This window comes from Hemicordylus capensis, chromosome 5 (genome assembly GCF_027244095.1).
Source record: "Hemicordylus capensis ecotype Gifberg chromosome 5, rHemCap1.1.pri, whole genome shotgun sequence".
In the NCBI taxonomy this organism is placed as follows: domain Eukaryota; kingdom Metazoa; phylum Chordata; class Lepidosauria; order Squamata; family Cordylidae; genus Hemicordylus; species Hemicordylus capensis.
This window is the reverse complement of record NC_069661.1, coordinates 227,140,222-227,165,910: the sequence shown is the minus strand read 5'-3', so window position 1 is coordinate 227,165,910 and position 25,689 is coordinate 227,140,222. Positions and strand designations below refer to the sequence as shown.

At 42.1% G+C, this 25,689-nt stretch overlaps 2 protein-coding genes and 1 long non-coding RNA gene across 7 annotated transcripts in view; 1 reads left to right on the top strand and 2 right to left on the bottom strand.

Annotated features, from left to right (window-relative positions):
• NUP37 (nucleoporin 37) overlaps positions 1-13,920 on the bottom strand; it is a 28,687-nt gene extending 14,767 nt beyond the window's left edge. Inside the window, exons 1-5 of one of the 2 annotated variants that reach the window (XM_053253737.1) lie at positions 13,769-13,920; positions 9,700-9,903; positions 8,245-8,369; positions 5,428-5,500; positions 2,424-2,518 (exon numbers count right to left, since the gene is read on the bottom strand). In XM_053253737.1, the coding sequence (XP_053109712.1) occupies positions 2,424-2,518; positions 5,428-5,500; positions 8,245-8,369; positions 9,700-9,855 (449 nt within the window). In that variant the 5' untranslated portion in view covers positions 9,856-9,903; positions 13,769-13,920. Of the gene's footprint in view, positions 1-2,423; positions 2,519-5,427; positions 5,501-8,244; positions 8,370-9,699; positions 9,904-10,990; positions 11,332-13,768 lie in introns of those variants that run through there. The other variant, XM_053253738.1, reaches the window with a different exon arrangement.
• PARPBP (PARP1 binding protein) overlaps positions 13,770-25,689 on the top strand; it is a 54,452-nt gene continuing 42,532 nt past the window's right edge. For 2 of the 4 annotated variants that reach the window (XR_008308129.1, XM_053253736.1), the window contains exons 1-2: positions 13,770-14,053; positions 16,261-16,414. Coding sequence is in view for 3 of the 4 variants with exons in the window: in XM_053253736.1 (XP_053109711.1) it covers positions 16,265-16,414 (150 nt within the window). In the remaining variant the exon portion in view is untranslated. The other 2 variants (XM_053253734.1, XM_053253735.1) reach the window with 2 other exon arrangements.
• On the bottom strand, positions 18,472-25,680 carry LOC128326599 (uncharacterized). The gene is made up of 3 exons (XR_008308130.1): positions 25,574-25,680; positions 25,271-25,449; positions 18,472-18,599 (listed from the first exon to the last, which is right to left on the bottom strand). It is a non-coding gene; the product is annotated as an uncharacterized LOC128326599 (long non-coding RNA).

The following is a 25,689-nucleotide window of genomic DNA, read 5'->3' as shown; positions in this document are numbered from 1 at the left end:
TTCTCAGCAGGACATTTGTGCAAGTGAACATAAAATATTCTCATTAATGTTCACTTGATTGTGCTAAAGGATCAGGTAATATGTTTGTTTCACAAAGTTGTTTGTGAGATGCCTAGATACTGTAACAGGACACAAACTTGCATTATTGTCCAACTCTTTGTAATGATTAAGTGCTAAGCAGGAAAAAAAACCCCACATCTGTAGGACATATTTGAATACAAGAAAAAGTGGGCAGGAACCATGGAATCCAAGGATCAGCAGATATTCTCATTATGTCATCAGCTTTAAACTTAGTCCAAATCCTTCATAGTAAAGTAGTACAGTACATAATAGTTAAGCTTATGAAGATCAGATAGGTTTAGGTTTTTAGAGGGGGGCAGGGAAGGAGATTTGGTTACTGTTAGAAAGCAAGACATATATTCTAAATATGGCAGGCACTTTTCAACCACAAGTTGAAATAAAAATAATGAAAATTAAAATGAAATTAAATAATAGTGCAGTTATTTTTTGGTACTAAAATGTACAGCTAAAAATGTGAAATTCTGCTACACAAGGGGGAACTAGCACTCCAACAGTACACACCGGGAAGAGGCTGTAGCTCACTAGCGATGTGCACGGAACTGGTTCGGAGACCATTTTTGGGCCTCCAAACTGGTTTGAAGAACCAATAGTTCTGCCAGTTCGAAGGCGGCGGGGGTGCCGCTTTAAGAGCGGGGGAGGGTGCACTTACCCATCCCGCTGCTTTCCCCCGCCGGCATCCTTTGTTAAGAAAGCTGATTGGGGCAAGCAGCGTACCTCCCTGCCGCCCCATTGGCTGGAAGTTCCCAAAGTGCTGGCATGCGCAGGTGCGTTGAGGACTTCTGGCCATATCTGGCCAATGGGGGCAACAGGGCGACAGGGAGGTATGCTGCCGCCCCTATCAGCTTTCTTAACAAAGGACGCCAGCGGGGGAAAGCAGCGGGATGGGTAAGTGCTCCCCCGCTCTTAAGGTGGCACCCCCATTGCCTTCGCCGCAGTTCTGTGCACATCCCTATAGCTCACTGGTAGAGCACCCGCTTTGCATGCAAAAGGAATCCCAGGTTCAATTCTTGGCATCTCCAGGTAGGGCTGGGGAAAGTCCCTGGCACTTGGAAAGCTTCTTCAAGTCAGTGCACTGAGCTGGATGGACCAAGCATCTGACTCAAGCAACATCCCCATAACTTGGGGGCAGTATCACAGGTTGTAGCCTTGTACTGGCACAACAGTTGGTACCCCTCATTTCCAGCATTTATATGCATGAAAAAATCTTAAGGAAAGACAAGGTATACGTCTCAAGGTATGTCGAAAATAGTTCTTTGAAAAATTTAGCCTGGATTTGCAGCTGAAGTAATGCAAAAAGAGGGGTAAGCGAGAGGTGAAAGACTGCTGAGAACCAAGAATAAAATGATAGAAAATGCTGGATAAACAACTGCCAAAAAGCTGAAACGAATTTGCAGGATGACTCCAAGAACAACATGTCTTGGCAAGAACTGCGATGAGAAGACCAAAGGGGAGCAGCAGCCTGAAATACTCTTGGGCTTAACTCTTCTTTCAGTTCTTACAGCATAGATCCATCCTAACTGTCCAAAAACAAATAAGCCAACTAAGACAAAGGGGGTGGGGGTGACAGGAAACCCTGAACAAAAAGCAGCAACAACTGTTCAGGACAGTGTTAAGAGGAAGCCAGAACTATAGGTTTTGCTAGGATATGAAAATGACATGCAGGGAACTGCATCAAGGAGTGAAAAGGAATGTATGGTCCTTCTGCTTAGCAACTGCTAGACAATACTGCTATCTTGTGTAGACCTGGCACTAAAGACAAACATGAGATACATAGGTTACTTCAAGGAGGTGTTTTGCAGCTTTTCCAATCCATTGTTACTGGCTTCACTATACATAACATCTAGTTTCATTTTATAAACTAATAGTATTTTTTCCCCCTGCTGGTGCAGAAAACAACACTGGATGCTCAGAAGAATCAATTGATGCTTATTTGGTTAGTAGAATTGTTGCATCTTGAAAACAACAAAAGCTCTCAATGTTTATTTTCATATGGTGTCTTTGTCGTGTATTTTTAAAAACCCCGAAATGCTATGGTCAATTTACATACTTGAAGTTCTGCAGTTGCATGTTTTTTCTTTCCAAATGTAGCAAAGACAGCCAGTAATTTTTTTTAGGTGATGCACAGGGAATTTACACACAGCGCTCGTTAGCAGAATTAGTTTAGCCAGAGTCTTTATATGCAATACTATTTAAAAGTATGCACTGTGCTGCAAAAGCAATTACTTTATGAACGATACCCTAAGAACTATCTCAGTGACCTTGCTCTACTTTATCACATTTATTGTGTGCACACACACGCAAGCGCGCACGCGCACACACACACGGTCAACAGAATAACATACCTACAGGTGTGGTCATCACTTACACTTGCAATTTCTTGACCTTCCTTAGGTGCAAATACTAGGTCATTTATATAATCTGAGTGGCCTTCAAAGATCTGTTGATCAGAAAGTGAAGATATCTTCAATTATAAAATGAAACAACAATGGGATTATATAAACAACAACAATAGCTTTCTTAATGGTGGTAAAAGCAGGCAGATAGAAAGAACAGTGAAGACGAAGACTTGAAAGGTTAGAAATTGTGACAAAACATTGGGGAGGAGGCAGTCTCTCAGGTGTGTCGAATCCAAGCCATTTAGGACATTACCGGTTAAAACCAATCTTCTATATATTTATTTCTCTAAGACGTACCCATGGCTGATCTCACGTGTGGCAGTTCTCATGAGAGTTTGCGAGCAGCTGCCGATTAGCCACGGGGACGGGGGAGAGAAGCCAGCCGGCCAAGGAAGAAGCTGGCAGCCGGGGAAGGGGAAGAGAAAACAACGGCGGGCAGGCAAACGGCAGCGGGTGGGTGGTGGCGGGCGAGTGGCTAGAAGTGCAGGAGCACCGTGGCGGGGGGAGGGACGATGGTGGCAGGCAGCGGAGAGGGCAGCACAGCCTCCTGCTCCTGTCCACCTGCCGGCCAAAAGGCAAGAACGCCCGGCGGGCAGCAGCAGAGGGAAAGTGGCAGCCAGGCCGGCGAGCTGCAGAGGTAGAACAAACTGGGGCTGCGGTGGGGGGAACCTGGGGCTGAAGCGAGGGAGACAGGGAAAACTAGGGGCACAGATGCTCTGTGCCAGGTCAGCTAGTATCTTTAATTGTGCCAAGAAGACCCTGCAAGCTATTGCAGACACCACAGTGCTTGTATTATGTGCTCCCAGATACCTACCTGTTTTGATCACAGGCTGTGATGCTTAGAGTCAGGTAAAAGAGTAAACAAGAACAGCCTCATGTGAACAGCATTGCCTAGCGAATTCACAATCCCTAGTTCCATACTGGGCAAGAAGGATTGAAGCCTATATAACACATGGAACTGACAAAAAAGGCACTGCTGCAACATAAGACGACAGATCCAGTGTGGAAAACAGAAGACTCCTCAAACTGTGGATCTGAATGAGCTTAAATGCTATCAGCGATAGATATGCCTGTCCCTACTAGGTCACAGGATCTGAAAATCATGACCACTTCAGACTTGTGTGGATTCCATTGCCCACATTCAGTTCTCACGACTGAAAATCCTTATTTGTGTATGCACTTTAAATAGTTCTATCCCACCCCTCCGGTATAATGAAGATGTACCTATTTTCCCAGGCCTTCAACTGAGACCAAATTTTTAAATATTCCATTGATATCATCTGGAGATGTTTGTCTGCAGTTGCCACCGGCTTGTCTGGTGGCTACTCGGGGACAGGCTTTCTCCATTGCTGCCTCGAGGCTTTGGAACACACTTCCTGGTGAAATAAGAGCCTCTCCATCTCTTACAACTTTTAAAAGGGCAGTCAAGACACATTTGTTCACCCAGGCTTTTAATTAGATACTGTTTTAATTGTGTTTTAATAGATATAACTTTTTAATTTAATAGTTGAAATGTTTTAATCTTTTATTGGTTGTTTTTATTGTCCTGCAAACCGCCCAGAGAACTTGCGTTTTGGGTGGTATATGAATGTATGAAATAAAATAAAATAAAATAAATAAAAAGTACTGCTTGGGGTGGCTCACAAAATTAGCAAAACAATATAAAACAACACAAACTTGGTAAAGCTAATAAAAACTAAAAACAGACCTAGCTAAAACCAAAATTTAAAAGCTGAAAGTTATAAAGCTTAGAAGTTAAAAGTCCAGATATAAACTGTATTTGACTTTATTGCTAAGAGAGTTCATAATTTCAGAAATGATATCTGTATTTTTGGATTAGTACAGTGGAATCTCTCTGCATACTCACTCTCTCCCCTCTCCCCCTTTCTCCTCATAAACATTCCATGCTTCAGTACAGTGGAAGCGGTTATGTCCCCAAACACATTAAGTGGCCTGATCTGGGATTGGGCCCACATAAAGCAGTCAGATTGCACATTTTAAGATGCAGGAAGGTCATCTCTACCAAATGGTATCAATAAAAACTCCTTTTTTGGAGTGGTCTGAAAGGGGTTAAGCTGCAAGAAAGGTAGTCAGATCTGACAGTTTGGAATTATGTTCATTCTTCCCCAACAAATACTGATTGTTTCATCCATGTACCTTATGACATATGTAATGGACCCAAGGGGGTGTTTTGGGGGGGTTGCATCCTCTGAACGCCCCAGCAGCCACTCATAAGACTGGGACTTTGGGAAATGCCAGAACTAGTTTAACAACTCTAGATGGTCAAACCTTTTGTACCGTATCACAAACCTTTTTTTAAAACATGGGCTCTTGGATTAATTATTTTGATATTATTTTAATCCTTTCATTCATCATAGACTCACCATCATTTTTCACATCTGTGCCTATTTGAAACTGAACAACTAGCAGATAGACATTAATTTTGGATTTTAATTAATTCTGTATTAAGGAATATATAATGCTGTATTTTGCAAGCACACACAATTAAAACATATAAAATGCTTTTAAGGACCACAACAAATACCTGACCTCCTCAAAGATCCCACTCTAGCTATCTTTTTAAAGTGCAAGTTAATTTATGTTTATAATACTAGGCAAGGAAGTACACAGAATAGTCCAATACTTTTATATTATTGATATTTCACTCTATCCCAATGGCTCAGAGCAGTTTACAGATTTTTTTCTAAATGTTAGTAGTCCTGTTCTCAAGGGGTACACAATCTAAAAAAAATAAAATTGAGAACTTGAATTGCTTTAGGAAATACTGGTACATCCAAAGGAGTCTGAGAAGGGAAAAGCCAGATGGCAGCTGGGCCTAATATGGTGATGGAGGGAACCTTGTTTCCTCTCCCTTCTCTGCTCTACAGAATGGCTGGCCCTTGAGGAAGTCTAGAGGGGGCCATATTATTAGATTGTTTCTCTTTCTTACCTGAAATTCATTCTTAGCTTGAAGATCTGATGTGAATAACCTTAATTTCCTATCAGCGGCTGCAGTGCAAAATCTAAAGTAAACAAACAAGCAATGCATAATACATTCAGCCACTTTGTACAACTGAAAGATAGTGGATAATTTGATAGATCACCCCCACCCACCCTGGTTACCCAAGTTAAAGTTGAATCTATTCTTCAAAGGAAATGTTCCTTTTGAAATGAAGGAGGATTAACTACTATATTTCTGTGAATTTAAACATAAGTTTACAGCAAGGGAGAGACTCAATTTCAAATAAAGAAAAGACTATTCCTAGTAGATTAGATCATATATTAGGAGCAACAACTCATAATTATTAATGTGTGATGTTAATCAGTAGCATTTATGTAACGTACAGACGTACAGACAGATAGATAGATATAGATAGATATTTAAGAAGATGAAAACATAGCACCAACCAAACCCAAACAGGATCATGAGCAAACATCCCACATACTTTCTAACAGGGACTTAAAGAACATAGGAAGCTGCCTTATAATGAGTCAGACCATTGGTCCATCTAACTCAGTACTGTCTACACTGACTGGCAGTGTATTCTCCAAGATTTCAGGCAGGAGTCTTTCCCAGTCCTATCTGGAGATGCCAGGGAGTGAACCCAGGATGTTCTGCACACAAATATGCTCTACCACTGACCCATGATCCCATCCTCTAAGGGAAATATCTTATCAGCAGGCAGCATTCACATGCAGTTACCCATCAAAATACAAACCAGGGCAGACCCTGCTTAACAGAGGGGATAATTCATACTTGCTACCGCATGACCAGCTCTCCTCTCACAGGAAATCTGTATCATGATCTATCCTTCCCAACAAGGGTAGATCTCAATACAGGACTTTTATTTATTTTAAAGCTATCACATCTCACATTTATAAGCCATATTAGTAATGCTAGTCAAACCACTAAAGACAGGGTGGTTCAACAGATCATACCTCAGCAATATAGGTGAAACTCGAAAAATTAGAATATCGTGCAAAAGTTCATTAATTTCAGTAATGCAAATTAAAAGGTGAAACTGATATATGAGATAGACGCATTACATGCAAAGCGAGAGAAGTCAAGCCTTAATTTGTTATAATTGTGATGATCATGGCATACAGCTCATGAGAACCCCAAATCCACAATCCCAGAAAATTAGAATATTACATGAAACCAATAAAACAAGGATTGTAAATAGAACAATATCGGACCTCTGAAAACTATAAGCATGCATATGTATTCAGTACTTGGTTTGGGCCCCTTTTGCAGCAATTACTGCCTCAATGCTGAGTGGCATGGATGCTATCAGCCTGTGGCACTGCTGAGGTGTTATGGAAGACCAGGATGCTGCAATAGCGGCCTTCAGCTCTTCTGCATTGTTTGGTCTCATGTCTCTCATCCTTCTCTTGGCAATGCCCCATAGATTCTCTATGGGGTTCAGGTCAGGCGAGTTTGCTGGCCAATCAAGCACAGTAATCCCATGGTCATTGAACCAGGTTTGGGTACTTTTGGCAGTGTGGGCAGGTGCCAAGTCCTGCTGGAAAATGAAGTCAGCATCCCCATACAGCTCGTCTGCAGAAGGAAGCATGAAGTGCTCCAAAATCTCCTGACAGACAGCTGCGTTGACCCTGGACTTAATGAAGCACAGTGGACCAACAGCAGATGACATGGCTCCCCAAATCAACACAGACTGTGGAAACTTCACACTGGACTTCAAGCATCTTGCATTGTGTGCCTCTCCATTCTTCCTCCAGACTCTGGGTCCTTGGTTTCCAAATGAGATGCAAAAGTTGCTCTCATCAGAAAAGAGGACTTTGGACCACTGAGCAACAGACCAGTTCTTTTTTTCTTGAGCCCAGGTAAGACGCTTCTGACGTTGTTTGTTGTTCAGGAGCGGCTTGACAAGAGGAATACGACATTTGAAGCCCATGTCCAGGATCCGTCTGTGTGTGGTGGCTCTTGATGCACTAACTCCAGCCTCAGTCCACTCCTTGTGAAAGTCCCCAACACTTTTGAATGGCCTTTTCCTGACAATCCTCTCCAGGCTGCGGTCATCCCTGCTGCTTGTGCACCTTTTTCTTCCACACTTTCCCCTTCCACATAACTTTCTATTAATGTGCTTTGATACAGCACTTTGGGAACATCCAACTTCTTTTGCAATTACCTTTTGAGGCTTTCCCTCCTTATGGAGGGTGTCAATGATGGTTTTCTGCACAACTATCAAGTCAGCAGTCTTTCCCATGATTGTGATTCCTAATGAACCAGACTGAGAGACCATTTAAAGGCTCAGGAACCCTTTGCAGGTGTTATGGATTGATTAGCTGATTGGAATGGGACACCTGGAGCCTAGACTGTTGAACCTTTTCACAATATTCTAATTTTCTGGGATTGTGGATTTGGGGTTCTCATGAGCTGTACGCTATGATCATCATAATTATAACAAATTAAGGCTTGACTTATCTCGCTTTGCATGTAATGCATCTATCTCATATATCAGTTTCACCTTTTAATTTGCATTACTGAAATTAATGAACTTTTGCACGATATTCTAATTTTTCGAGTTTCACCTGTATGTTTCCAATCCTGCAGGGAGTGCTCCAGATTCTAAAGGCTCTTGTGCAACAGCACACATGCAGGAGGACTGGGGGAGTTGCATGAGGGCTCCTGGTGAGTTCCCACAGTCGCTTCTGATGCGCACACTACGTTAGTCAGGAGGTCAGCTACTGGGTTTCATGGCTCAGTGGGGATTTTAACCTGGGTTCTAGTGCACTATGAAATTACCGTATCTGAGGAGGCAGAGCATCAAGTTTAGTTTCTGGACTCCACGCAATGGCATCAACTCTAATCCCATGTTGAAATGTCCTCAGAGTATTGTACTGTATTTCTTTCAAGTCTGTGTCCTCCTCCTGCAGATACATAGTGTTTTGACAAGTTAATCAAAAGACACTTTTCATCTGAGATATATCTGATGATATAACCTTGATAAACAAACCCCTGGGTGATTCCCTTCGGGCCCTGCTACATGGTGATGCTGATTCTGAGATACTCTCCTTTAAGGCGACTATGAGTTTTTTTCTTAAACAAGGTATTAAGGCAGCTTTGCAAGTATAATTTATTCTCTCAGGTCCTTCCAGTGATAGAAGGCAGCTGCCCCTCATTAATAAATATATTTCCACTGTGATACAACCCTTTGGGGACAATATATTTTTAAACATTCATATTCAAGCATGCTTATATTCTAAGCCAGTGGGGTTTTTAAAAGGCTATTTTCAGGAACTTTTCCCACTTTGACTTGCCTGCTACGGATCTCCTGCATCCCATATGCTGAAGAGGGCAATAGTAAAACTCACTGGCCATCACTGTCGCTCTGTGTGAATGTATCCACCCCATCCCTGCATCTATGCATTACAAGATTGGTAGAGGCGGACAAGATGTTTTTCAGGAAAGCTTATCTACCATTAGTGGTCTTCTCACCCAGGGTCCCCTAGATCAGTTTGACAACTACTATCTAATCCTCAAGTTTACAAGTACAGTGGGTCTCTGTGGCAGGGCAGCATGTGCACAGGAGTGGGGGAATGTGACAGGATGAGACAAAATGCTTTACACTTCAGCCAAAAGCATGAGCAGCAGCAGTAAGCTTAAGCAATTCTTCCACTCTTTTTCTATCATCATTTATTTATATGCGGAATCTTAAGGAAGCCATGTGGGGCCTGACTCAACTTTTTCATGTTTCTATCACCAACATTTCAAACTATCCTTGTGCCAAAAGTGACACTTCTATTTGTTCAGAAGTTATAATACAAAGGATGGTATATCAGGAAATCTGGCAGGCTGACGAGCACCTATTAGTGAGGTGCTACATGAAGGGCTTCTTCCTGAAAAATTAGTGCCAATGAATTGAGTAGCAGTGCATTATTCTTACTTGTATGTTGTGCTGTTCTTTTGATTACAGATTTTAAATGCCTTATGCCACTTCAGGTATCTTTGGGCAGAGAGGTGAATTGTCACACATCAATTAAAATAAGATAATTGTGAGCACCTCGGCATACAACTTACTTCTTTCAGTGCACTCCTGACTTCATATTTGAACCTAAATAGTTAATTCACATATTCAGCCTCAGTCTCTCAAAAATAACTGCCTTCTTTGGTTTCATGCTGTAGAACCTAGTGATAAGGGGCAACATTCTGCAATACTCTGCCTTTTTAATAAGCTTCAGAGTTATGAAGCACACTTACCAGGAAGCGGCAGGCCCCAACAACCACAAAATTATTGCCACCATATGCAATGAGTGAGTCAGCAGTCCCACTCTCGAATGGGTTGAACTCCACCACATGCACATAATCCTCACATTCCACAGTGTAGGCTGCACTTCGGGAACCTTCCTGCTTCATCTTCAATAGAAGGACTCAGGTCAACATACCAGCAGAATCCTCAAGGTACTAAATTGAAAGTGCACACAAAGTTAGACACCAAATAGCTCAATCTTATCCATGTTTATTTAGAAGCAAACAGGGTGGATAAAAATCAGTGTAAAGAAAAAGGATTTAATTTTTTTATCATTCTAATTTTTTAAAAAAATAATATAAATAAAAATTTCTCATTTAAAGAATAATGTGGTTAAAATAATCTCTTCACAAAGATGTTATACCTACATTTACAGCCTCTCTTACACTCAATGAATTATCTGCCACTCAAACATGGGCATTCATTCCAGTTTCATCTCATGAAAACGGCTCTAGTTTTCCTGGCACTGCACAGCAACTACCATCATTATGCAACATTTAATAAAATATAAGTGCTATCTTGTTTGTGATTTACTGTCCCCAATGTACGACTGCTGCACTTGCAGCGACACAGATAGTGAATAAAGTTATCCATTACGTTAAAAAAATCAGGCATTATAAATAAGCAAAAATCAAGTTATTTTAAAAATTATACAAAGTATACCCTCCTAGATTTATTTATTTAACATATTTTTATACTGCCCAAAACTTATGTCTCTGGGCGCTTACAACAAAAACAGAAAAGTTAAAACATTAGTTAAAACAGATAAATGACAACAAAAATTAAAACATTAGTTAAAATAAATGACAGCAAAAAGTTAAAACATCACTACAATTAAAAACCTTAAAATAATATTTTAAAACAAAGTTAAAACTATTAAAATGGTATTTAACTAAAAGCCTGGGTGAATCAATGTTTCTTTAAAGATTTTTTAAAAATTGTCAGAGAAGCCACTGCCAGTCTGTGAAGACAATACTGGGCTAGATAGACCAATGGTCTGATTCAGTATATGGCAGCATCCTATGTTCCTATGGGGAAGCTCTTATTTCAGCAGGGAGCACATTCCAAAGCATCGGGGTAGCAACTGAAAAGGCCCATCTCAGATGGAACAATGCTCTACTGAGTTGTATGTGAAGAAGTATAATTGTTAATTTTTCTCTTGGTGATTTTAATAATTATTTTAATCAGTGGTTTAAGCCAATCCAGTTGGAAGCAAGTCCCACGGAGTTCAATGAGTCCTACCTTCCAAAATGCAACTGCAGCCTTCACCATGTTATTTGAAGGATTTCACAGGATATTGTGAGTTGGAGGATTTCTGCATATTTGCTTAAAGGTTGCACTGAAATTAGTGGAACTTGGGCCTGGTCTACATATGCAAGAAAATGTGAGGTAGTAGAATCCTGATTGTACCACTTTATATTATAGGTGCAGTCTGTCCCTTCTTGGTTGGAGGATAAAAGCAGCACAAGGACCACTGGCTAAGCAGCCAATTCTCACCTAGGAATGATTTAAAATGGGTAGGTGGCAAGAGAGATGACCAGTTGGCAGGTGTGGAATTCTCTGCCACAAGATGTGGTGACAGCCAACAACCTGGATGGCTTTAAGAGGGGCTTGGATAACTTCATGGAGGAGAGGTCTATCATCAGCTACTAGTCGGAGGGCTACATGCCACCTCCAGCCTCAAAGGCAGGATGCCTCCAAATACCAGTTGCCGGAGAGTAACAGCAGGAGAGAGGGCATGCCCTCAACTCCTGCTGTAGGCTTCCAGTAGCATCTGGTGGACCACTGTGTGAAGCAGGATCCTGGACTAGATGGGCTGGGTCCGATCTCGCAGGGCTGCTCTTTATGTTCCCACTTGGATGGAGGCCACTGCTACTTGAAACAATTAGATCCCTGAATTTGAATTAGATCCTCGGCCTTGGTGTATTTCTAAGAGAGTAATGGAGTTTGGTGCTCATTTGGAATTACTCTATTAGAAATACAGAATTACTCTATTAGAGTAAATACTCATTACTCTATTAGAAATACAGAAAGGCCAGGAATCTAATTCAAATGCGGTTATCGCTTATCAGCAATATAATATTCAGGGCATCTAATGTAAGGACAGTTACGACATTATAATCAGTATAATGACTATCCATGTCAGCAGCTACAATATTGGGAAGAAGGTTATGGAGAGTCTCCATATTATTAGATCAGCTCAGGTGATTTATGAGCATTATTTAAAACACTGATACCCTGCCTTTCAGGGCTGAGTCCTCCCAAGGTGGGAGTAAGCAACAACAGTAAGCAAGGAAATCCACAATAATAGAAAAATACAACAAGAAAACAGCAGACAACACTTTGAACTAGTTAGTTAAAGCCTTGTGGAAGGCTTTTACAGCCCAAAAGAAAGTGGGGGCTGAGAACACATTTAAATAGCTTTAGGATGTCACTGCTGCTGTATGCAAACCATTTCCCTAAGCGACAGGTGAGGGATTTTGCAACATACAAAGCATCCCTGAGGTGATATGTAGTAGGACTGTACCCTATCACTCCTTACTCTTTCGAACTGACACCTGAAACTGTTTTTCTGTCTGAAATTGCAGGGGTTAGATTTTATTTATTTTTACATGAACAGTATACCCCTCTCTTCCTCCAAGGACAAGGAACCCAGAATGGTACATGATTATGTTTATCTTCACAACAACCCTGTGAAGTGAATTAGGCTGAGAGATAAATGACTGGCCTAGAGCCATCAAGTGACTTGTGTAGCTGAACAGGAAAGTTTTCCCTGCTTTCCCAGAACCCCTGCTAACTTGGCAATGAGGCACCTAACATGGTGATTCTCTTTATTTAGCAGGGGGAGAGTAACCGGCCCTATCCACCCCAGCACAGTACTTCCAGTGACTGTTGTTGGTGTCCATCTTATGTTTCTTTTTAGATTGTGAGCCCTTTGGGGACAGGGATCCTTCTCATTTATTTATTATTTCACTGTGTAAATCGTGAATTATTAGCCATTTTTGGAAAGGCGGTATAGAAATCAAATAAATAAATAAATAAATAATAAAGAAAACTCAGATCTCCCGTCTTAGATTTATAGCTGCTAACTTCAGCCCTCCTGCAGGTGATGGCCTACAATTCCCATAATTCCTGGCTATTGGCCACTGTGGCTGGAGATTATGGGAGTTGTAGTCCAAAAACAGCTTGGGGGGGGGCTAAGTTGAGCAGGCCTGACTTGAATACAACAAATATTTATATACCGCTTTTCAACAAAAGTCCCCAAAGTGGTTTACCTCGATATATAAATAAAATGGCTCCCTGTCCCCAAAGGGCCCGCAGTCTACAAAACATAAGAGACACCAGCAACAGCCACTGTGGTGTGTGTGTGTGCTGTGCTGGGGTTGGATAGAGCGTTGCTCCCCCACCCCTGCTAAATAAAAGGAATCACATTTAAAATCTGCCTCTTAGCTCAGTTAGCAGGGGTTATCTTTACAATGATCAATTTATTGTTATTGTTATTTTTACATTTATATCCCGCTCTTCCTCCAAGGAGCCCAGAGCGGTGTACTACATACTTAAGTTTCTCTTTCACAACAACCTGTGAAGTAGGTTAGGCTGAGAGAGAAGTTACTGGCCCAGAGTCACCCAGCTAGTTTCATGGCTGAATGGGGATTTGAACTCGGGTCTCCCTGGTCCAAGTCCAGCACTCTAACCACTACACCACGCTGGCTCTATTAGTTGCATGGGGCTAGATTTTCAGGCAGGGGTGTGTGTGCGTGTGAGGGGGGGGGGTGGAACAGGGAAGGGAGATTATATATGCAAATGTATGTGTCTATGTACACACACATCTGTCTATCTATACACACACATACATACACACACCGCCCGCCCGCCCACCCAATAAACCGAAGTGGTGCAGTCCCCACGCGAGGTCTGCACACTTCAGAGCAGGGCGTTCCAAGCTGCCCCTAGAACGTGAGGCGCGTCTTCCCCAACACCCCCGCGCCCCACACAGTCTCTATCTGCCGGCCCAACTACCTCAGATCTCCTTCGCCGCACACACATAGACTCCCGCGAAGAATTTGCCAGGACCCAGCACTTCCGGGTAACTTCCGTTATCCAAGGAGAGCCTCTTCCGGGTCAGAGACCATGCTGCTTTCCGATTGGCTGATATCGGAGAGTTTAAAATTAAACTACCGCGAAGCGCTACCGGTTGCATGTGCTTAGCGTTGCTTAGTAACCGGCCGCTGCTGCTGCTGTTCCAGTTTCCTTTAGTTCTTCAGGCATCTTTTGCTTTTTCTGAAGGGTGCGGTTCTCAGCGGGGTAAGTTGCAGTGTTGGGGGAGCAACTGTGGGGATGGCGGAAATAGTTATGGGCGCGTCTGGAAGTTAGGGTTGCCAATTTACCAGGGCAAAACTTGGCCTGCTCTTGTGCTTCTAACGGGGCCTTGATACGCATTTATCGGCAGGTGAAGCTTTTCACAGCGTGAAGATAAAATCTAGCCACCTACTAAAGTCTGCACACTGAGAGGCACTTGAAGGCACAAGTTCAATGGGAAGATTGGCAAACTTAGTAGTAAGGGGGTGCAAATGGCATGAGTTATTTATTTTATGCTGTTACACTTATACAAATACTAATGACTCAATTTTCTGGCTTTAAAAAGACTTTCATAGTATCTATGGGGTGTTTGGGTGCAGAGGTGTTATGTGTGTCCATACAACATATAATCTTTTTTACCAGTTGAATAGGATTTGTGAAAATCTAACGTGTTTGCTGGGGCTTATTGCCACTCTTTTCTCATGTTCTGAGTCTTTGATCCTTTCACAACATGTAAAGATTCAACAGGCAAAGCTTTCACCGAATGTAGAAATGGTGTCAGAACTGTCCCCTTTCACTCATCCTCTTTCACCTGTGAAAGGATGCAAATCTTGTTCTAGGATTTCTCCTAAAAGCTCAGATTGACTGATATAGAGGAGGCTAGCTAATTTATTTTCACAGTAAGACTGTAAGGTTGATTAAGTTAACCAATGACTATCTGAGCAGGGTTTTCAGCCCCAGGTCAGAACAAAAGCCTTATCCATTCAGCTAGACTACTTAATTTCTATCAGCTAGGCAGCTAATAAAAATACAGGAGTGATGCTGGGGGGAAATGATGGTAGCCCTAGTAGTCCACTAGGGACTCTGAGAGCAATGGCAGGAATGGGGCATGCCTTCATTTCTATCTTGTGAGCTTCCCAGAGGGCCACTGGGAGAAATAGGATGCTACATTAGATAGGCTTTGGGTCCAATCCAATAAGGCTCTTACATTCTTATGCTGTGGTCCTTCTCTAAATGACACTGGGCAAGATGGAAAGTAGTCTTAAGGTGTGTACTATTCGATACCTCAGCCCTACAAAAGCTGAGGAAGGACAGAAACATCTGAAACACAGAAAGGTTATGTGAGCTGATTCTCATGCTACTATCAGTGCAGAACTGATGGTTTCAGGATTGGGGCTTACGTCGCTTTGTCATGTAAAGTGATTTGATGACAAGTTTGCAGCCAAGGTGAGGAAACCAAAAGCAGGATTAAGGAAGTTTGTAGTAGTACTTGGAAGGGAATCCATCTGATCATCCATGCCCCAAGGTACTGTAGCCAAAGCATTCCTGATGAAGACTTGTCCAACCCTCCTTGGAAATCTTCAAGAAAAGACTTGTGATTTCCAGCTTACCTAAACAATTTATTTCAGTGCTGACTTGCTCATGTTTTCTTTCAGCATTGAATCTAAATCTGCTTTTATATTCCATAAACCCATTGCTGTTTTCTCTGTTCTCAATAAATGGCTTAATAATGTTTTCTCCTTTCTTGCATCCCATTGGAAGACCTGAAAACTGTCAGACTTCCCTTCTTGCAGCCTGATCTCATGCACGTTTATGCTTCAGTATGTTTCTCTGAGTTCTATAGGGTTTTGTCCCAGAGTAAGTTTGCTTAGGGTCATGGCTTCCGTTTGCAACTAAGGACATATACTGAGAGAATGAGTCCTGCTGAATTCAAGGGCTAAACATACAATCATGTTGGTTATCTTCTCTCATATACAGAGCTCATTCTGTCTTCCACATTTAATTCATCTCCTAGAACCTATATCATCCTTAATGATCTCCTTTGAAACCTGTACAGCTTTTCAAAATCTTTCTTGAACCATACTGAACTAAATCTTCTAGGATTTATCCTTAATAAAGTGTGGTAGTGTTATTTCTGTTTTATGATACTTGAAAAAAGTATTCCTATGCAACTTGAAATGGCATTGACTTTTGCTACCACAATATCACCTTGGTGATTCATGCATTGGTTTTCCACAGTAACCTTGAAATAATTCGTTGTGATGCTGTTTTCTAGCCATTTATGTTCTTTGGACATTTTCTGTCCTTGCTGAATTCCATTTGGTCTCTATTCTGCCTATCGTATTCATGGAGAATATTGTAAAATGTTTAGCTTGTCTTAAATGTCTGCATCCACCAAGTTAAATGTGATTTTGTTTTGCTTTCTGTTCTAGGAGGATGGCTTCTCTTCAGCAAAGGATCTTGAATATAATCCAGTGTTTCCGAAAAGAATGGCGTTTATTTTCAGACTGTGAAAGAGTTACAGTCTGTAGTGCAGACTACATGCTGATGGCTTTGCAGCTATCTATTGCTGAAGTCAATAAAAAGGTTAGTGTACTCAGTTGGGGGAGTTTTGTTCTAAATATTGGATTCATAAGGTGCCCAAATGCCACTGTAGGAATCTGAACTGAAGGATAGCTTTGCAAGATTTTGTTCATGATTCTAATATTTTAGAAGGAAGTGATCTTGTTAAATTGCTTTCTTATTTTAAATGGTTGCCAATTGCTATCTGAGTCTACCATCAATTTACAGCCACAGTTCCCAAACTCTTAAGTTTCCAAGAAAGAGGCTTAGGAACATGTGAATGGAGACTGGTCAGAGGGGACATACTGGAAATGAGCATTTAGAAATGCAGAAAGAAAAATTATTATATTTGAAGGCAGAGAAACATCTCTTCACCTTGTAAAATAAATAGGGAAATACAGACTTGATCCCAGGTATGTTCTTATACATCTTAATTAGGTTGGCTTAATTAGATGTTCTGCCTACATCTCTCCTTGAAATACACTTAAAATTAATTCCAGTAGCCAATTACAGTCAGCACAGTATAAAAACAGAATAAAAACAAAACACTTTCACAAAATAAACACACTTCAACAGTTTAAAATTAGTTTTAACTAAAAGCCTGAGAAAACAGGTGTGTCTTAAGTGTCTCTTCAAAAAAAACAATCAGAGATGGAGAAGCTCTTATTTTGACAGGGAGTGCATTCCAAAGCCCCGGGGGCAGTCATAGAGAAGGCCCAGTCTTGAGTTGCCACCATATGAGCAACCGTAACTGGACCTCCCCAGATGATCTTAATAGGCGGCAGTGTTCATGATATAGAAGGTACTCTCTTAAGTACTGTGGACCCAAGCTAGATAAACTTCTGTCTGTCTTTCTATCTGTCTTTCTATCTGTCTTTCTATCTATCTATCTATCTATCTATCTATCTATCTATCTATCAATCATATTTTTAGACCGCTTGATCTGCGCATCTCTACTGTTGGTAAGGCTGCCACAACGTTTTTCCTTCGCTTGGGCAGTCTTTTTGTGTGAGAAACCTTTTTCTTTTGCAAGTGGTAAGGCACCTTTTACTATGCCATAAAATATGTGTGGAAGGAGCGAGGGCTTGTATATTGCAAGGAGTCCTGGAGAGTGGTTGGATCAAGGTTGTTGGGACCAAGTAATTCTGCACTAACACTCCAAAGTGGATTGAAGATCCACAGTCCTCTGGGGATGCACAAATGCCTGAAGACCTCAAACATGGTGAGCAGTTACAGCAATTCTGCAGAGTACAGAGACACAATGCACCTTCCCTCCAGTAGGGATGGTACTGAAGTCCACCTCACTTAGCATCCATAGTGGAAGCAGGCTGCATCCAGAATGCATCGGAACATCTTCAGGCTGACAAGACAGCTTCCTAGTGTGTCCTGGGGACATCTCAGAACTACGTTAAACCCCTTTCTCACATGTTCCAAACCTCTAGCATGATTAGGGGTTAGTCAAAACTCGGACCCCTAGCTGTGTCAGAGGTCTCTGGTTTTTTTAAATTGTCCCAAGCCTATGGCAATGTAGCAGGTCCTGGTTCTATTCAGTAATGGTTCTGCCTAAGCCAGCGACCTGGCTTCCAGTCCAAATACAAAGTGGAGTAGAGTTCGGAAGCATCTGTGCTTATCGGAAGGAGCAACATGTCTCTGTATGATTCCCTATAAGCAAGAGGTGGACCAACCAGTGCGTGCAGTAGAGACCCAGTCTAAACGTGCAATGCATTATTTTCCCCTCTAAAAGTGAATGGAAACAATTCATGAATATGAGGGAAAGTAAAGAGCCCAGAACTGGAATGGGTCTAAATCTGTTTCTGGCCCCTGGTGACCCCAGCAATTGAAAATCGGGCTTGCTAGTTGCCTACTTCATGCAACTCAAATAATGCAGAATGTTGGGGACTAGCCTTACATAGAGAGAGACATGTTAACATTTCTCGTGGTTCCTTCATATATTTTAATTTTATTTCTTTTTGCTGTGGACATATCCATTCAACAAGAAACATCCATTAGTGTGACTCCTATCAGGAGTCTCACTAATTTTGCTAAATTATTATCTTAATGAGGGCTACATTTCTAATACAAGTAATTCTAGTTGTTGTTCCAAGTACAAGCAGCCGAACGATGAAGTACCTCAGCAAGCTTTTCCAGGAAAGCTCACTTTCCTCTGCTAAGACCAACCATGGAAACTTTCAGCTCAAAGGCTTTTACTCTATAAAATTATAAACAGATGAAAAAACGGGGAGGATTAGAAAGGAAATTGTTTTTCAGCTCTATTTGTGATTCTAATGGCTAATTACATAATGCTGCTTATATTTATCTTATATATTTTCTTTCCCAACATATGGCATATTTCTGTTTGAGAGCTGTAACTGATCCATCCATCCATCCATCTGTCAGCAGAACCATGTTTTCAGTGACGTTTCTAGAACTGCAGATCTCTTTATTATTGTAGTGCCCCATTTTTTGGTGAGATACAGCTCCCAGTTCACTATGGCAGAGCTTACCATGATGTTAAACACTGCACTGTGACCTAAGAAAAAAGGTGTGTGCCGTGTTAGGGATGTGCACGGAACCGGTTCGAAGACCCAGCAGTTCCGCTGGTTTGAAGGCAGCGGGGGTCTCCCTTTAAGAGTGGGGGAGGGTGCACTTTTCCCTCCTGTCGCTTTCCTCCTGCCGGCATCCATGTTTCTTAATGCCCATTGGGCCGGCAGCGTACCTCCCTGCCGCTCTGTTGCCCTCATCTTCCGGACATGACTGGAAGTCGCCGATGCACCTGCATGCGCTGGCATGGGCGCACGTCATGCACACTGGCAGGTGCATTGGCCATATCTGGAAGACAAGAGCAGCGGGGAGGTACGCTGCCGCCCCGATAGGCATTAAGCACCCTCCCCCGCTCTTAAAGGGAGACCCCTGCCACCTTCGAGTCTCCCTGCTGCGGTTCCATGCACATCCCTATGCTGCTTTCTTCTTAACCCTAATTTTCTCTGCTTGCAGGATATTTTGATTTGTCAAATTTTCCACCAATTGGCAGTTTTCTCTTACTGATTTGGGTCTTGCAACCTAATAAAAAATTTAAGATGGTGATATATTGTGTATCAGATAAACAGTCTTATGCATGCCATTACAGTTCCACTAGATTCTGTGACATTTACTCCCTAAAAATTGTAGCTAGGATAGTAGCCTTAGACTTCTAAAGATGGTTTATTGAGGCTATATTTTAAACTGGAAAGCTAGAGTTGGAAGGGTCATCTGTGACCACTGTTGACTTGGCAGTTTGCAGGTGTAATGCGCTAGCACTTTTGGAATGTCAGTAAAGATCTGGTTGTGATTGACAGCAACATTCCAGGGCAACTTGGAAAAAGAACATGCTGTTGGCAGCAGAGGGAGTTAAGAGAGCTCATCTGGTAGAGTCGGTTCAGGAGAGGAAGTTAGGCTAGAACTGCGAAGAATGGGAAGGTTACAGATAGGAAGTCTTGTCTTAGTTGTAAATTTAGAATTTTGTGTGTGTGATTACTAATATACTGTAGCAAGTAAGTGTGTGTATTCTGTTCTCTTTTTTCGCCTTTTCATTTTATGTTCTGCTTTGCAGTTGCATCATGATTCCAAAGTAGCTCATAGCAAACAACAACAACAAAATATCATATCCATTAAAACAGGGCTGCACAACGTTTGTCCTCCAGCTGCTTTTGGACTTCAACTCCCATCATCTCCAACCATAGTGGCCAAGAGGGATTATAGGAGCTGTAATCCAGCATTTGCACGAGGGCTGAAGCTGTGCAGCCTTGCATTAAAGCATAGCATACATCATAATAAACATCACAGCAATCTAAAAACTGTAGCATCCGAAAACTGGACAACATTAAAAGCTTCTCTAAAAATGACAATATTTGCAGATATTCTGTTAGTTAAGAAATAATGGGTAGCATGGACAGTTGCAAGTGGAACAAAGAGTGGGTATAAGGCACTCTCCTCTTCCCCCCTGCAGCTGGCACAAACTTTTGCAAGTGTCAAGGGAGTCTCTGCAATGGTGAGAGGTGCCACACAGGTGGCTGCAGAGGGCAAGGGGGAAGACTCCATGGAGGCCTTGGAAACTGCATGGATATGCCTTCTGCTGCTCTTCTTTGCCCTGCAGCATCCCATTCCATTGTCAAGGGTCCTTGACCCTTAGGGATGGCTTTTCCTGCAGCTCCGGGGGCTACCAAGAGGTGAGCTGAAAGAAGACTCTTTGTTCTGCTATGAATTATTGATACTTGGTTCCATATTTAAAAATAAAAATATCTACTGTTTTTCTCAAATGAGCTTTTGAAGTGAGCTCCTTGCCTGTACCTGAGCATGACACAAGGATAAACAAACATCTTCATGAAACCAAATGAAATACAAAGGTTATTTCTGTCCCATGAAATATATTATGACAAACATCAAAGGAGTATCAAACAAATGCATTAATGGGAAGGTTCAGGTATACATCTTTTCTTTCCCTCGGATTGCAAATAGGTTGAACATCTTTATATCTGCATTCATAAGATGAAGTTTCGTTTAGAGCCTGAATGGTATTGCATATTGTAAGATGCCTGTGTAAATACCAGTCCTTCCTCCCATTGAATATTTTTCCTCTCCCTGCTTCATTAATACTTGCTTTTGTATAATTCTTCATACCTTTTCCTCTGCAGTTCACTTATAAAGATCTGATGTGGACACATTGTAGTGTCCTCCTGTTGTTTGTTCCTTTGCATGAGACTAGAATAAGATTAAATTAGGCTTAATTCAAAGTATGTAGTCTAATTATGTGTTAGAGCAGTTATTTTAAGGGTCAATTCATATAGCCTAGGGAAGTGTTCTTCATTGTAAGGCCCCCATCAGATTTAAGTGTGCCCACCTGGTTAGTTTATTGGGCCTGTGTGAAGCTTTGGCTGAAGCTGAATACTCTGCCCAGTTCCCCTTGCACTATATGGAGATGGCTGTTCCCACCATGCAGTGCTGTAGTTAGTCCCTATAACATCTTGGAAGGTGTGCAGAGAGTGCTGGGAAGTGTAGCCCTTCCCAGTGCTTTCCTCCTAGAGCTCTTAAGAGATGGGCTCCATCTCTCTAAAAGGGTTCTCCAAGCACTGAGAAAAGTGCAGTACTGTGCAGAAGTCAGCACAGTGAGAAATGGCTCTCACACTGAAGGTTTTTTATTTTATTTATTTTTATTTTATTAAAACATTTTTATACCGCCCAAAACTTACGTCTCTGGGTGGTTTACAACAGAATAAAAACAAAGTAAAACATCCGTTAAGACAAAAATGGGAGGGGAAACACACATTACAACAATTTTAAAATTTTAAAACAATATTTTAAAACAGCATTAAAACCATTAAAACAACATTAATTAAAAGCCTGGGTGAAGAGATGTGTTTTTAAAGACTTTTAAAAAACTGTCAGAGATGGGGAGGCTCTTATTTCACTAGGGAGCGCATTCCAAAGCCTCGGGGCAGTAGCGGAGAAGGCCCATCCCTGAGTGGCCGCCAGACGAACCGGTGGCAGCTGCAGACGGACCTCTCCAGCAGATCTCAGTGGGCGGTGGGGTTCATGCCGAAGAAGGCGTTCTCTTAAATAGCCAGGGCCCAAACTGTTTAGGGCTTTATAGGTTATAGCCAGCACCTTGTATTTTGCCTGGAAACGTATCGGCAGCCAATGTAGCTCCTTCAGTACAGGAGTTCTATGGTCTCTCTGAGATGACCCAGAGACCAGCCTGGCTGCCGCATTCTGGACCAACTGTAGTTTCCGGACTACGTACAAGGGCAGCCCCACATAGAGCGCATTGCAGTAATCCAGTCTGGAATTTACCAGCAGATGTACCACTGTTTTGAGGTCGTTCACCTCAAGAAACGGACGCAGCTGGCGTATCAGCCAAAGCTGATAGAAGGCACTCCTGGCCTTTTTGGCCAGAAGTGAATAGATAGAAGGATAGGATAGAAGGCACTTTTTGCCAAAGTGGTCCCTGCTTTGAAAATAGTGAATATCTCAGCAGGATAGCCTGCTGTGATTGCAGCAGTCTAGATCTTCTGGAGTTCTGGAGATTGCAGCAGTTCTGGAGATCGCAGCAGTTTAGATCTTCTAGAGTTGTGCAGCTCTCAACGTATTCAGACAATACATTGTATGTATGTACAGGTGACTGTCCACATGTATACATTTTTGTGTGAATGACTATATCTGCATTTATTTCAAAAGTGAACCTGGGTACAAGTCCCTAAATGTAGAGTGTAAGTCAGAAGTGTAATACTGTACATGCTTTGAATATAATGTGTGTATCATTGTGCATCTATATGGATCTGTATGTGTGTATGCTGCATACATATTATACATGTGTTGAACATAATATATGAATAAGGCTTCTGTTTTCTATCATTCAGGGAAGTTCTTCCAGTAAGGGAGCAGGCGAGTGCCTTCTTTGCTGTGGTACTGCAGCTTTGAAACGCTTTCACTAGAGAGGCTCAGCTAGGAAATGGAGATAACTTTGTTGTTTGCCAAGCCTGTGAAGCTGTTAAATGTCTAAATTTGCTGCTGCTGCTCATTTTCAAGGGAGCCTGTATCCTACATGTTGTTAACTTGCGTTTATTGTGCATATTTTATGCTTTGTATGTGCCTTGTGCACTTACATATGTGAACCTCTTTATAGACGTTTTCAAAAGGTGGTATATAAATATTTGTAGCAATCCTGGGATGTGGTGGCGAGGGCAGGGGAATAAAACTTTAAACAGCAGCAAAGTGACCCGTTGCTGGTTTCTGGAATGCTGTATGGGGCAGTCTTTCCTGACCGAGCATTCCACAGGGAGGCTGCCCCCGCCCACTGTTCAATTGGCCTCTGCACTTGCACGGAGGCAGTTAAGATGGCAGGTTTGGGTGTTTAAAGTACATGCCACCCCACTGGAACAGTGCTCACCCACTGCTACTGGTAGTTGTAGAGTAGCAGGATAAGTGAAATGACTTCATAAATTGCCAAAATAATTGTAATGTGATCATAGATATTGGCAACATTTAATTATGTATTAATTATATATTGCTTTTCAGCAACAGCAAAATTATCAAAGTGGTTTACACAACAAAATATAAACCATGAGTTTGGGCATGCAGTGATCAAATTATAATGCAGTCATTTGCTCATTACATGCCCAAACTCATCACACTCTGTTGTTTATCACACACCCGAGCCTCAACATTGATGTGTGCCAACATTTTCTAACAACTTGGTTAGAAATTTAAATTTTAGAACAAAAGTTTCTGTAGTAAAATGTGTTGAAAACATGATTACAAGATATATATTGGGTAGAACTGTAGGACTTTAAGATTTGTAAACCTTGCTTTTCTCATTTTATCCTTGTGAAATACAATATTTCTGTTGTCTGTCAGAGAATTAAAGTATTGAACTTTGTGAACTTCCTTTATAAATTAGCCAGCTGGCATTTGTTCCTAGCAAAACATTTTCTGAGTTCTACCACAAACTCTCACAATCCTTTCTATGAATAATATGCTGTCACGGTGGGCACCTGATCATGAAAACTGATATCTGGACAGCACTTTTATTTGGCTTTAAAATGTTTTTACAATACCAGTATAAACACAGTTAAGCTGTGCAAGTTCTTCATCTTGTGAGAAAAGATTTTGACTGAATTATACTGAAGCTTAACTAGTAGTTACACTTCAAAGAATTGGTTTCCAACCAAACAAGGGGGTGGGCTAGGAGGTGGAACACAATCCCACTCTTCAAATGTATCTAGTTTAGAGTATGGCTTTCTGTAAAGCTGATACAGAAAATAATTGTTGTAGGCAGTTGTTTTACTATGGGATTTCATATAAAATCTTTTCAGTTGCTATCAAGTTGACACAATTAGTATTTAAAATGTATTTAGTCCTGCAAACTGAGCTGTGAATCCTAGGCTGTGTTCACACAATCATGGTGAATCTGGTTAAAAAGTTAACCAGGATCACTGATCCCCACAAATTTGATTGTGAGAACCCAGAATTTCCGGGCAAGCCTGGTCAAACTGTTGTGACGATAACAGAATCCACGAGATGATAACAGAAACGTCTGGCTGATGAGGTGAGTGCCCTTGGCCCAGTGTACATCTACTCCACCCGTTTCTTCAGCAATAGCTGCTTGAAGGGCCGATTGCAGCTCACATCCATGACCTGCAACTGGCTTGTCATCCCCACTGGGATGATTACAAGGTCAGTCTGGTTTTCGGAGAGGATTGATTTTATATATGGCGTTCTGTGGCACCTGAACACGTCCACTGCCAGCATTTGGTGTCTCCTGGGGAGGGGTGTGTTCCAACCAGACAGATCTAAGCCAGTCCTTGGTCAGACGTTGATCCATCCACCCCTATTCATGTGCATGTATCACCCCATGGGGCCACCTCGCATTCTTTGACAGCATCTTCCTTTTAAACACGATGTACAGAGGCAACTTTTCACCATTGCTATGTGCCCCCCAGCATCATCATGAACTGGTTCTTCTCATTCCCAGTTGTTCTCCACGTGGCAGTTTTGTCCCCTATCCTCAAAACAGTTTGCCTATGAGGAAGCTCGGAGCCCAGTGGTGTCTGGTCAGTATTTGCGACTTGTCCAGTAGACTACCAATGTCTTACAGAGCTGCAACATGAACCGCTGATGTTGGCACAGCTGGTGCTCCAAGTCCTTCAGCAGACATTGAGCTACTGAAGTGCGCCTCTGGATGGATTGCTTATGCCACTGCATAAAGAGGTGGCACCATTTTGCAGAGGCATTGAAGGTGCTGAGGGGATCCATCCTTGGAGAAAGCTGAATTGCTCTCGAGTGGATTTCCCCGTACTGACAGCACACCCTTGGGGTTGCCTATCCAGAACGTACTAGAGCAGTTACCTTTCCTGTTTTGGGCCCTGCGGAAAGCAGACTTCGTAGGTTTTCTTTTTTCTCCAGAGGTGCATATTTGCCTCATTCATCCCAAATTCTCAGCCTGCTATACAGTTGTACCATGTTCCGCTATTCCCATAGCTTTAAGGCAGTAGTGTAGCAGACTCTTTGTGCGGTCATGGAGCTCCCTGTAGGGGAGGGGGAGAAGGAGAGATATGGAACCAGGCATCTCCAGGGCTGCCCAGGAACCCCAGTGGCAAGCACCAGATTCCCAGGAATATCCTGGCCTGTGAAGGCTTGGTTGCCACTCACCCTGCTTGTTTTCTTTCAGTTGTCTGGCTTGGATGAGGGATGAGGCAGAAGGACAGGCCGTGCTGAGTGTTGTAGCAGGCTGGGCCGGAGAGTCAGAGCATTCAGGCTAGAGTTGT